The sequence below is a fragment of the Melozone crissalis genome, unplaced genomic scaffold, assembly GCF_028551555.1.
Source record: "Melozone crissalis strain CALT ecotype California unplaced genomic scaffold, PUWL_Pcris_2 ptg000006l_1, whole genome shotgun sequence".
NCBI classification, from domain to species: Eukaryota; Metazoa; Chordata; class Aves; order Passeriformes; family Passerellidae; genus Melozone; species Melozone crissalis.
In genome coordinates, this window is record NW_026535784.1 from 10,093,844 (window position 1) to 10,107,766 (window position 13,923).

The 13,923-nt window shown below is 41.6% G+C and overlaps 1 protein-coding gene across 2 annotated transcripts; it reads left to right on the top strand.

The window, feature by feature from the left end:
- Positions 1 to 1,635: 1,635 nt before the first annotated feature.
- Positions 1,636 to 12,903, top strand: HS3ST1 (heparan sulfate-glucosamine 3-sulfotransferase 1). Of its 2 annotated transcripts, none has more exons than XM_054295785.1 (2): positions 1,636 to 1,708; positions 10,233 to 12,903. In XM_054295785.1, the coding sequence occupies exon 2, from the start codon at positions 10,361 to 10,363 to the stop codon at positions 11,321 to 11,323; it is 963 nt and encodes a 320-aa protein (XP_054151760.1). In that variant the 5' UTR covers positions 1,636 to 1,708; positions 10,233 to 10,360; the 3' UTR covers positions 11,324 to 12,903. The 2 variants fall into 2 exon arrangements, with proteins under 2 accessions (XP_054151760.1, XP_054151761.1); XM_054295786.1 differs by lacking the exon at positions 1,636 to 1,708 and adding an exon at positions 2,088 to 2,109.
- Positions 12,904 to 13,923: the final 1,020 nt, after the last annotated feature.

Sequence of the window (13,923 nt, forward strand, 5' to 3'; positions counted from 1 at the left end):
TCTGTTACATATTTCAAGGCTGGAGGTAAATGGTTGTAAACAAAATAACTCCACAAACACAGCTACTTCCTCTAAACCACTTGAAATTGCTGGTGATACTTTTATAAACATATCATCTTTGTTCTGCTTCCCCCAACAGAAGTCATGCTTAGAAAGCAGAGTTCCATAATTGGTAGCTTTGCCTCCTATTATGTTATCAGTGCAGGCCAAGGCTGAAGGTAAAGGATATAAGAAAACTTACAACATGAATATTTGTGCATAACACTAATGCACTAAGCTGAGTTTTGGTGGAGTGAGTAAGTGAGACCCAACATTCCCACAGCCCAGCACTCCAGGGAGTAAATGAAGTGTGAGCAGGTCATAGCCCATGGTTAAAGACGATACATCCCTGCTGAGAGGGTCAGGGAGGTGTAACCACCTGATAAACAACACTGCTCCATGGATGAGGAGACTGAAAAACCCACGTTTTTGCCTCAGCTTCAATGGCAACCTTTTCCCACTCTTCTGTCATGGATGGCCAGCAGGATGGGGACTGGAGGAACAGAGTACCTCCCACTGTAAGTACAGATCACATTTGTCGCCACCACACAGCTTTGCGGAACTTGATGAGATACATCCCAGAGTCCTGACAGAATTGTCTTCACTTCATCACTTCAGGCAAAAAAAACCTAAGACCTATGTACAACCAGTGCTAATAGACTTTGTTTGGGAATACCCTACCTGTGTCAGATCTGTTAAACTACAAGGAATTTATCAAAATCAACTGAGAACTTAATTTTATTTTTAAAATTTATTTGGGTCTGTATTTTGCTCACAGTAAATTTCAAGAGTTTGGCTCTTGAAATAATGGATGTAGTATGTTAATGCCAGTTTAAACTCATTTTGTCTTAAAAAAAAAACCACACAGTTCAGGTTATGGTAAATAAAGATCTATTTAAATAAATTAATCTTAGGACTTAAATCCCCAGAAGGTCTTTTCCCCACTGCCCTTAAGGAACAGTATTTCAGTCATTCCAGACATCCATACTGCTTCAAATTCATCTGGCTGAACAGAAAGCATTTCAGGAGGGGAAAAGAAAAAAAAATCGGAGCCATTTTGTAAAGTCCCAAGAAAGTAAACAAGAAGTAGGAGAAGTAAATACAAGTACTATAAGTCTGTTATTCATGCAGCCTCGCATGGGTGGTATTTTTATAAGTACAGGAAGGAGGCAATCGAAGGACTTGGAACTCCTTGATCCTTGCGCGTCCCTTCTGGACTGATCCTTGTGCGTCCCTTCCAATTCAAGATATTCTAGGATTTTATGGAGGCGGGGCAGGTGCGTTTGCTGCGCACAGCCGTTCCTTTCCCCGGACCTGTGGCATTATCTGGGCGAACTCCCTGTTTGCACCCCGTCCTGTGTCGCGGGCCCGCACACCCGGGCTCAGGGGCCGCCGCCTCGCAGCCCGCACCCGGCGCGGCGCTCGCAGCCCGCGGGCCGGGCGGGGCCTGCCCGTGACGCGGTCCGGGCGGGGCCCTACAAACGAGCCGGCGCCAGGCTCGGGCTGCGGCGCTGCCGGCCGGGCGAGGCGGGCGACAGCGGGCGCTCGCAGCCCCCCGCAGCCCCCGCACGCCGCCGCCGGGCGCGCTGCCCCGGACGCCGCCGCTGCCACCCGCGGGCGCCCATGGAAGAGCGGGGCGAGCGCTGCCCCCCGGCCCCGCGCCCCGGCGGTGAGTGAGGCGGGTGCCGCGGAGGGGAGCGGCGCGCCGGGCCGGGCGCTGCCCTGCCCGTGTGGGAAGTTCGGGGTGGGCGAGGGTGCCGGCGGCCGTGGGTGGGCTCTGCCGGCCCCGGGGAGCGCTGGCGCTGCCGCCCGGCGCCGCCGCCTGCCCGGCACCTGCTGCCGGCAGGTGGGAGCCCCGCGGCCGCGGCAGGAGAGCGCCGCTCTGGGGCTGCGGAGCGTCTGCCCGGCCCGGCGGTACCGGAGAGCTGTCCCCGGCGGGCTCGGCAGGGACGCGCCGAGCTGCCTCAGCCCTCCGGACTCACGGAGCCAGGTTCTGGGAGGCAGCACTGCCGGTGGGGGTAGGAGAGAAAGCTGTGGGGAAAAGCAAAGTGCTCGGCAGCACCTGGCCAGGTGCGGCTTCTGGGCACTTTCTTCATCTTCTTTCTCCTGTGGCAAAATGACAAGCGCAAGTAAGGGCAGAGTGGTGGGGCTCTGGAAGCGGGGCGCCTGCCTGACGGGAGAACACTCGCAAAAGCTCTGCTGAGCATCTTCGATCCGCTCGCTCCTCACATAATGCTGGAGCCGGCGGGATGCAGCGTGCTGAGCTGGAACCTGCGAGCGGCATAGGGCTGGGGGCACAGTGGTCCTTGGGGCTTGGCAGGAGGACACAAAGCCTTGATTCGAGCTCGTTTCTGTTCTGAAGGACTGGCACCTTAAAGTACTACAGCAAAGGCTTGGTTACTGCAGTTTTCGGTGTGCTTTGCTAGGATAAAGGTGTGTGCAGTTCAAGTCTTATGGGGGTAAAAGGATGCTGAGAGGGACGGGTAGTAGCCTTCAGATGGAAGAGTTTGGATTTGGTCTCATCTTCCAGCCAGAAATTCAAAAGATCAGGAGGGGGCACACAGCTGAGTCCAGGCAGTTCAATCACCTCAGCTGGCTGGGAATTAAAGTGCATTATTCTCCTTCCTTTCTCTGTCAGTGTAGTGGGTTAAGGGCTTTCCCAGTTTCAAGACTGTTCCTCTTTGGATTTTGGTGTGGAAAGAAAAAATACCTGTGAAGTTCCAGGAATATCATGCTTGAATGGCATGGGGATAGAATGTCCGCAGGGAGCATCTTTCTGGCATGAGAGATCCATGCAGTGCCCACTCCCATTGAGAGAGAGCCTCTGCAGTATGTATGGCAAATGGAACATAGTAGAACACATTCAGTTTGGTGAATATATATATTCTCTGGCTATCAAGCCTAATTTTGTAAGTATAAATATAATAACTGCTGCAATTTACATCTGCCAGCATTTGTTGAATAAGTGAATTTCTCACCGTGCTCAGAAACGAGCGCCTCTCAGTAAGAGCACAGTCACTGGCATCAACTTTAGCTCTCTCTTGCACATCCACCCTTTCAGGACCCACCCTCTTTTTTTCTCCTCTTTCAAAAACGCAGCGGGTTTTGATACTACATAACCAAAATTACCTCTGGTAGGTCAGCAGGAAGGTTATGCATCTGAAGCAAGGCCAGCTGTTTGTTGCAGTGGAGAGACCCTAATTTGACAGAGCAAATTCCAGCCTGAGGATTGCCAGGTTCCCATCTGTGTCCCTTTCCTTGTCAGGATACTACCTTGGTTTCTCTGAACTAGCCATATGCTTGCACAGGCATTACAGAAAACCAGAATGTGTGGAAAACACTTTCTAATACATGCATGTAGGTACAACGAATACAACTCTTCTGCTTTTTATTAGAGGAAATAAAAAAATGTTTTATTAGTCTTACTAACCTGGGATCTCTCCATTCCCTCATCCAGAAATGCCACTCACAGCGCATAAGATATCAGAGCCCATAAAACATGTCAGAGCTGATGGATTTCCATGAAAACTTTTGATAATGAGAAAAACAAAACTGCAGTATGCTAAGGCAGACCAAGATGGGAGATCCTGCTGGTCATCTCATTTGTCACTCCAGAGCAGGAGGGTTCCCTCCAGGTCACTGTGTAGAGCTTTGCTCAGTAAATTGATTGGTTTAGCTGAGTCTAATACAGTGATGACCTCACCAGTATTCACCCTGCTCCAATGTTATTCTGAAGGCAGGAGAGTGGAAGACACAGAAATCTACTCGGAATATGAACTAAATGAATATTTTGAGGTGTGGAGATTTTTGTTGTTGTTTTTATTTTTGCTGTAAATTACTGGTATTTGAAACAGGGCTTACATCCCTGTGTAAGAGGCAAGAAATTGCCTGGCAGAGGAAATGAAAATGGGATTGATTAGTCTCCTGTGTTCCTTATTTTAATACATCCAGTTAAGGTGAGCCTTTGCCCTGAGAGGGGGCAAGACAGGACAGAGCCATCTTTTCACGCATGCTGTTTTCTTGGGGACAGCTTTGATGAATTAGGAAGCAACTCTATTAACTGTGCAATAGATTTCTGCTTCCTAATTAGAATGTGACCCATTTTGCTTGGAAAGTGGGGTGGGGAGTAATTTCTGGATTTTGAATTGAGCATTTGGATTTATGGAGGGGGTAGAGGAGGCAGTGGTACAGTGTACCCTCTTTACAAAAAACATTGAATCCTGACAGGTATTTTAAAAAATTGCTAGTAGGGGTTAAGGGGATTCCATATTACTATTCAGTTCAAAAAATTTTGTGCATCCTGAGCTTTTCAGGTTATTTTTATTCTGGTGTAATGTCCCATTTTTTTTTTTTTTTTACCTGCATGAGGTTCTCTGAAATCTAGGGTATTTTCTCTTCTAACACTTTTTATGATCTCTTGCCATGAAAGATTAGAATGGTCCCTTCTGGCCTTAAGAAAGAGAGCATGTTATATATAACCATAGTCTATTGTAAATTTGCTACCTTACTGCTCACACTGGAGCTGAACTCCTTTGGAAGTCATGAACTGGTGGCCTATCTAATTTGCATAAACTCTATTTATCACAGCAGGTGCAGAAATGCAGCAGATTTCAGCCAAAAATACTTCCTACCAAGTCAGCCTTTCTCATTTTGTGAATTTCCCCTTCCCAAAATTTAACAGCCTTTTAAAGTGTATTTCTGAAGTTTTAGTGCTGATAGACAGTATCTCATCTTAACAGCACTGAAATTATTATTAGATTTCTTAACATCTGACTATAAAAGTTAAAGCCATGATTTAATCTTTGCTGGTTGTGCAGCAGTTTTTATGTAATTTGGGAAATGTACATATCATCTAGGCACTGTAGGACAGGTTTATACAGTTGCATGTAGTTTCATGTCTCAATGTGCAAATGACTTTTTTGATATTTCATGATGTGATCAATAGTTTATGGTTTTGGAGACCTTCAGTAGTATGTAGTTCTATTTCCTTTACTTACCTCTTTCCTTCCACCTATCTCCATAGCACTCACTAATGTAGGAAAGTATTTTATTTGTAGTTAATTACTGGAAACTAGAATTCAAGCATTTCATTGGCAAATGTTGTTTAAAACTTTTGTTAAAATGGGTTTAACAACCACAAGCGTATGCAGTTGGAAGTATAGGAAGAATTTCTTCATGGAGAAGGCATTGTGATACAGTTTAATAGATAAAAGTAAAAAAAAAATGCAGAATATATTTTTAAGAAAAAATGTTTCATAATTTGAATTAAATTTAAAAAACCCAAAAACCTGCTCCCTATCTTTTCCTACTCTTGGCTGAGCTTTAAGTGATAGCTGTACTGGGAATTTTTATGTTACCAGGGTACAAAGTGGCACTTGAACTAATATAAACAACTAAGCAATACATCTTGTGGTGGACAGAGTCTACTATTAGAGGATAGGAATATACTGTTCATATCAATGAGTTCTTGAAGGATTTCAAGTACACTGCAATTGCTCTAGTTGGGTTTTTTAAAGCACATCACTGAATACAAATGTTCAGAACACTGAGTCTTTATCAGTTTAGGAAGTTGGTTATCTCAGTTAGGGGAATTTTTTTTACCAAGAGAAGAAGCCAGCATAGCAGATGTGTGGGCTGTACTGCACAGCTTGATTTAACCAGCAATGTTAGTCTTATATTTTGCAGTACTCTGTACCCAAATATGTGCAAGGGAAAATATAGTCCACAAATTGTCCTGAGGTTCTATCACATCAGCAAAACTAAGTATTCTTTATGGGAACAGACTGTCTTGCTCAGATTTTCAGCTCTAATCTCCCTCTACAGACAAACTTCAGCAAGTGAAGTATAGTTCTCATTCAGTCCAGACTGTATTTTTAGATGGCTGTGCAGAGATCTCTCCAGTGAAGGGATTCAGTTCTGCAAGGAAATAAAGTGAGGCCATCTGAAACTTAACCTGTTTGTCCACCGTCCCTAAAGAGCCAGGAAAACACAACTTCTCTTTAATGAGGGTGAAGTCATTGGCATGCTTATGGAAAGGATGATGTCTTACCTCTCCTAGTGACTGTCCTGGTGGTAACTGGGTCCCATTAGCTCTGCTGAACCTCAGTGTGTTGCTGTGGGCTTTTTTTTGTGAGGTGTGATTCTGCCTGATGCTTGCTGACTGCCCTACAGACACTCCTTATGCCTCTTCCTATCCGCTTGGGCAGCTAACTCAGAGCTTATTGTGAAAGTTCAGAGCTAAATCTAACCCTATCCAATTCTCAGCAAAAATGAAGTTATCACTCTAGGAAAAAACTACCTTATTTTGTTAATGCATATTAAACTAAGAAGTCTATATAATCTAGATGGTTTAGGCAATGTCACTGATGACACATATATAGAGGCATTGAAATACCTTTGTAGAATAGTAAGAAATATCAGAAATTACAAAATAGTGATACATGTTTCAAAGAGTACTGAAACAGGCTTAAAAGTCAATGACATGTGACAGCCTCTGGCCACCATTCTGCTTTTACTGATTAAATTTTCTATTTATTTCCAAGTTACTATTACTGTTGAATAGGCTTTAATAATAAAGTCCACATTGAATCTGGTTAAATAAACAGGATGGCACATTTCACTAATTAATTGGAGAAAGCTGAAGAAAAGATTAAGCAAAAGCAATCAGAGTTTTTGAAAAGTCTTGGTATAATCTTCAAAGCACTATTTAACATAAACTGTGTTTCTTTTACAACTTGCTCATTTACTTGTAGCAAATACAAAAGTAATGGCTGTCAGTTAAAGTTTTTGAACTAATCTGGAATACAGAGTCATGAAGTGAAGTCATGTATGCTCTGCATGACTTGTGGATGCAGTGAAGAGAATTCTTAAAGCAGAAAAGTAGCTTGGCAAAGTGCCTGCTTTAAACTCCTCAGTGCATGCTGCTTATTGTCGAAAGAGTTTTTCAGACCCACAAATTAGAAAGCTATGGAATACACGTTTGCATCATTTTATATAAACCACTGTAATTCTAGACAGCAAACTACAGATTGACCTAAAGCATTAATGAGAATGTAGGACATAAGAGCTGAATGACAACCCATTTACATGCTGCTTTATTCCTGAAGGCCACTTTTCTCACACATTGTGTATTTTATGCTGAATTTAGAGGCACAGTCATGTCCTTTGTGTTGCATTAATCTAACAAAACAAAATAATTGATCCAGATATCAGGCCTACACAGTTTGTGAGAAACAAATAGAATGGAAAGAAAAGGCAGACAAAGCTCTATTACTTGAAAATAAAACAACAATAGGTACTCTGAATGGCATAGTTACTGATATGGTTTTTTGGAAGTGCATAAAATAAATGCTATCAGTACAATAGAGGTGTTCTGCAGTGGAGGATGTGCACCTGAACAAATAGCTGAGGAGGAACAATGAAGTTCTGTATGTCTGAAACAAAAGATATTCCTATGTTACAATGAGATTTCATATTGGAACAGGAAACAGTTGCTTTTGTGTATTCAGAAAAAGCTGTGCCCCACAGAGTCTTTAACAATGGGAAGACAATTGAGGCAGAGCTCCACTGAGGCTCAAAAGCCTGCCTGAGGTGGGGCCCCTGGTACCACACCTGTAATATCCCACGTATTCTGATTTCAAAGATGCTGGCTAAGACAAGAGTAGAGCTAGAATGAAGAGACACCTTGCTATGTCTTTTTCTCAAAAGTTCCTATGCTATAGTCAGCCACAGGAGGGCTTGAATAAAAAAGTTGGTGACTGACTCGTATGCAAACTATGAGTTACAAATTAAGAATCTCAATGAATTAATATATAGCATTAATTTTCTTTTTCAAAGAGAAAACAAAACACCCTAAAAATCCCCCAACAACAGCAGGAAAAAAAAAAAACCATCCCCCCCCCTTTCCAATCCAGTGGTGTGCTCTCACTGAGACCAGCAGCTAAAATTTAATTTTTCCAGAGATAGTCTGTTAGAGAACTTGGCTGCTAGCATAGCATATTTCAACCTGACTATTAAGAAATAAGTGTTCCTACCAGAAGGCTTTAAATTCACTTCTTTCCACACAGTTCAACCTGTTCCTTGCTAGAATCCTATTATGCTTTTCCAATAAGGTGTTAAGACAACTGCTCCGGCTTACTATTTATGGAGCCAGTGACTTAAAATATACTGTGAAGTAAGTGGCTATTCCTTTTAATCTGTGACCTTAAAATTCAGCAGAGTTGATGTTTTGTTGTTCTTGTGTTCTGAGCTGCCCATCAGTCGCTGATCCAATCTGGCTGGTGCTGTATCCTGTGCTCCCATTGCTGCTGAATATTGTGGCAGCAAAGCTCAGGGAATTTGCCTACATCAAATTTTCTGTCACCCAGTGTCTTCCTCCATCGACAGCCACACTGTGGGGCTGTTAATACTATTTCTTGCTAAAAGTGATATAGATTAAGCTGAGAATGATTAGGAGGAATGGTGGGGACAGGGAAAGAGATCAGAAGACTAATGATGACAGATGAAATGGAACTCTTCCAGACAGAGAAAACTTAACAGTGGCCAAAAATGGAAAAAAACCAAATTCCTCTGCAGAATTGCCTCACATCAGACATTGCAGAATAGCCTGAGACAAGGTATGCCCACAAGCTCAAAGCCTGTGGGCATACAAGGAGGCCCTCTCTTAACTTCACATCATGACACTTTGCTTCTCTTTCTTCGCAGCCTTAATTTCTGCTTCCGAACAATATTGCTGCCTTGTAGCCCGTTAAAAATGGAAAAAGGGAAAGCAAATAAGTGATAATCAGCAGAAAACATCAGGAAGCAGACCTGTTCCGTTCAGGATGGAGTCACGACCTCTGTAAATGCAAAGCTATCAAACAGAACTTTAGATTACTTAGAAACACATCATTAGTCCTTGTTGCACTGGGACTTAGGTTATTGTGGAAAAGTCATTAGTTCCTTTTCACATTCTCTGGAGAATTTCCAAAACCTAGCCCTTGCATTTCCTCAGGTTGTTCATATGTAATTTCATATTTCAGCCTTTGTTAACTGGCACAGTATGTGCTGTTCCAGGCTTAAATTCATAATTACAGTAGCCTGCTAAGGCAAAGCAGTCAGGTACTCAGCTGTCATGGCCTCTACTTCTAAGTGGAGTTAGACAATACTGAAATCCACACCAGCCCATCACTGAGGGTATAAAGTCTTTGGAAGACATTGTAATTCAGGGAGCTTGTGTACACAGCCTGCTCATACTGCAACAATCTAATAGCTCTACTATGTGTGAAACCATTACAATTTCACTTCAAACATTGCGTTAAAAATACCCTGACCTTTAAAGGGTGTTCGGTGGTGGTATTTAGTAGTCTTTTGATAAAGCCTAAACTTAGTTCTTTACATCACAGCAGCTTGCTGGCTAACTCTTGAAATGACCTTCAGGAGTACCCATTGTGCATTTTCTTTCCTGAGTATGGAGTTGGGAACCACAGGTATTCTAGTGTTTTGTTGATTCAGTCATACTATAGTCTATGGTTTTATTATCTCACTTCTTTGCAGGGCCAGTGTGCAAGCCACCTATTTTATCCTTAGAAACAAGTAAGCACAAAGCAAAAGTTAACTTCACTTAAAAATGACACAAAATTCAACTTTTCCTTGGTGTGCTATTTACCTAGAGCTCTTCCTAATTCCTGCCCAGGATGGTGTTGCCTTCTCATGTTGGACAGTTCTATCTACATTGCATGAGCCTTTTTCCCAGGAGGTTTGATTTCTAAGGTTGCTGTTACATAGTTCTTTGAGAGGCTGTAATTCCCAGACATCCTATAGGACCCTCAGCTTTTAGGCATGCTCTTTTGGTCCCCTTCACACCTTTTCATTTTTATGTTTTGTTTCTTAGACAAATCTGTTCTTGTAGACTAAAAAAACAATTCTTTTATGATTGTGGTTCAACTCAAAGGAAATCAGATTTTTAAAAAATAATAACTAATAACACCCTGTGTGCAAATGAAAGATTCATAATATTCATGTCTCCTGATGTCAGGAAATAATTTTCTTATGGCATCGTTGCACATGCCTGTCTTTTAAAACATTTAATTGCACTAAATTATCTATGAGCCTGGAGTTGGAAAAGCTAAAGTTTGTTCAGCTTTGAACAGAAAAAGATAATTTGCAGTGTGGCTGCATATAAAATAATGTGCTTTCTCTTTTCCCTTTTTCAGCAAAGTTTTTGCTCGAGAAAAACACATTTGCTCAGCAAAACAAAAACTACTTTTAAAGGTTGTTCTTGGTGGAATTCGCTCTATGCCCTATCACCCACTTGAGTGAAACCAGACTAAGAACTTCTGTCATGGCAGCTTTTCTGCTGGGAGCTGTGTTGCTTATTGTTCAACCTCAGATAGTGCCTTCCAGACCAGCTATAAATTCAAATGCTGAGACTTCTTCTCAGTCTGTTCAGAGAGAGCTTTTAAAGAAAACATCTCAGAAAAATGACTTCAAGGAAAACATTCATTCTAATGGATCATGTCAGCAGCTGCCACAGACTATTATTATTGGAGTGAGAAAAGGTGGAACAAGAGCTTTGTTAGAGATGTTGAGTCTCCATCCAGATATTGCAGCCGCAGAAAGTGAAGTTCACTTCTTTGACTGGGAAGACCATTACAGGAATGGATTGCAGTGGTATATTAATCAAATGCCATTCTCGTATCCCCATCAGATCACCGTGGAAAAAACTCCAGCGTATTTCACATCACCTAAAGTGCCTGAAAGAGTTTATAGCATGAACCAATCCATGAGACTACTCCTTATTTTAAGAGACCCAAGCGAGAGAGTGCTGTCAGATTATACCCAAGTGTTCTACAACCACATGCAGAAGCACAAGCCGTACCCATCCATTGAGCAATTCCTGATAAAAAATGGTGAACTCAATGTGGACTACAAGGCAATAAACAGAAGCTTATACTACATTCACATGCAGAACTGGCTCAAGTATTTTCCTCTTGATCATATCCACATTGTAGATGGGGACAGACTAATCAAAGATCCCTTTCCAGAAATAGAAAAGGTAGAGAGATTTCTGAAGTTATCACCACAGATAAATGCTTCAAACTTTTATTTCAATAAAACTAAGGGGTTCTACTGCCTGAGGGACAGTGGTAGAGAGCGCTGTTTGCACGAGTCCAAAGGACGAGCACACCCGCAAGTGGACACCCGGTTACTGGAGAAACTGCAGGAATATTTCCATGAACCCAACAAGAAGTTTTTTGAGCTTGTGGGCAGAACATTTGACTGGCACACGTTTGTGGCAAGTTAGTGGTAAGCTTCAGAACCTATGTTCCAGTGTACAGTTAGAAGATTTAAAAAGGGCATTTAAGCTATTATTTATTTGTAAAATCCATAAATACTTCTGTACAGTATTAGATTCACAATTGCCATATATACTAGTTATATTTTTCTACTTGTTAAACTTGAAAGCATTTTGTATTGTTTTTCATGGTTGTTAACATTGTGTATGATGTGTCTATATGAAGAAACTAAATTATTTCATTGCAGAAGGTGCTCTCTTGAGAATGTGTTGTCTTTTTAATAAATAAGAAATTCATTTTGACAGAACATTTCTGAATTATTTGAATACTTTGGCCTTCCTGGACTATTTTCTCTAATTGCTAATGAATATGCTAAATTTTACCTTTCCATTTTTCTTAAAGTGTGGATTAATAATTTCTTTTTCATTTGCAAATACTGTTGTAGCTAACAAATTGTTCAATCCTGCTTTATGAAATTATTTCCTGTCAAAGTGTTGGTACTTACACATGTTGGGAAATGCACACCCAAAGGACAATGGATGTCTCTGTGTAATTTGATATATTAACTGCTATACTTAATATTCATATTCACTGTTATAACAAGTGCTCCTCAATTCTTTGGCAGTACAGTGCAGGTTTCATGGCAGAATTTTAAAGATTATGTGGGGACCAGCTCATAAAATACAGTTAGCTGTAAAAACATGGTCAACCTGAAAACTTCCAGTCTCTGAATGTATGTATACTTCATAAAGAGGTATGGTTGAGAGAATTTAAGCAATATAGAGACTTTTTCAAGGCTGCTTTTGACTGTTCCTACATTTCATAGCGCATTTATGCTTTACCATCGCTGAACATGAACACACCAGAAAAATTAGTTGGTCTACATTCCAGTAAGCAGAAACTTCTTTCATATAAATATTTCTACATTTGTCCCCTACTTAAGGCTGCTTTCTATGAGTTTTCAGTTGCTTCATGCAACTGCAAATCGCCTGTGGACTACTATTTGTTTAATCTCTTTCCAAGAACAATGATGCCTGGTCTTGATGAGATGTGTGTTGTGGGATTAACCCAAATTCCAAGAACTTGCCTTGTTTTCCATCTGCTAAAAATGGAAGATAGATGTTAGTGCATTGGTAAAAACTGCAGTTTTCCTTATCTACAGTGGTTATGGTGTCTTGTTCACCATCAGTTTCTGGAGTTAGAGTTAATCCAGTTTCCACACAAGGCTTCTCACAGTACTTTCAATCCAAGATACTGATTTTTATTTTATGATCTTGAGTTTAGTTGTTGAATGTGCAATGGCAACACCCAGTAAATTTGAACTTGCTACAATCCTTAATAAAATTTAAATGTGGATTCATTCTTTTTTTCTGGTGAGCTAGTGCAAACTTGGGCACTATAACAAGGTATCATTTGGATGCAGATATCCCATATTATACCTTTTGCATGAAAATTTGCAGATGCTGTCCCTCTCTCCCACTCCTTGTGCACCTGCCCAAGCTGTATTCAACCTCAGAGAGGTTGGCAGTGTTTTATAAAGCCTACAATGAAATGGTATTGTACTCAATAAAATATTTTCTGAATTGCATTTTTCCTTCTGTTTTTTTTCTTCAGTTTCTAGTTTGGAAGACCAGAATTTAGAATTCAACTCCAGTTTAGATTTCAGCTAAATGTTACTTAAGAGCCTAGCTATTGATTGAATAGCGTGTTGCTATTGATATGAAAGCAGTTGTTTGCTGCTGGGTTGTGTCTGAATGATTCACTGCTGACCCAGGATATACAACAAGGAGGCAAAGTTTCTGGTGGCAATAATGTCAAATCTTACAAGAGGCAGATGCCAAAAATAACAGAATCATAGTACCATCATGTTTCTCTTAAAGTTTTAGAAGAGAGAAATTCAGGGAATTTTGTGTAAGGTGGGGCAGTACTTTTTCCTACATTTACCCCATTACCTTGGTAATGTTATCTCTGCAGGAGCCAGCTGGACCAAAGTGATTTTGGCCCAGACAAAGGCTTCCATTAGTGCCTTCCTGCAGTCTCAGATTAAGCTCACCACATTTACCAATGCTTTGCTGGGAAAGGAAAAATACTAGCAGGCATGTGACCAGGAATTGGAGGAGTACACGAAGGCAGGGCTGCAACAAGTCCCCCTGCAGCAGGTTGAACAAGGTATCAGTGTTGAATTGGAAATGCCTGTGCAATACTGACAGCTGATGGTGGTACTGAGGATACTCTTAGTGCCTAGTGCTGCTTGATACCAGTAGTTTGCCTGTCTCTAAGCAGGTCACATTCACACATTTCCCCACACACAATATGGCTTGTCTCTCTATAGAAAGAGAAGTGCAGCATGAAGCATTAGGTCACTACTACTGTTACAGTGCTAGGACCTCATAGAGCGTTGTCTGCAGGATCCAGAGGTGAAGTGACCACTTCAGGGGACATTCTGAAGCACAATATCACAGGAGTCACATCCTCAACACCAAGTTCAGAGGGTCTCACAGAAGGTGTATCATACCCAATGCTTACACCTTGTGCAGGGATGGCATGACTGTACAATACCTTATCCTGAAGGTAGCTTTCTGTTAGCTGTGATGGTGATGAACAATAA

Bases quoted from the DNA above. Each gene is read 5' to 3' on its own strand.
- HS3ST1 (XM_054295785.1), top strand. From the start codon at position 10,361: ATGGCAGCTTTTCTGCTGGGAGCTGTGTTGCTTATTGTTCAACCTCAG.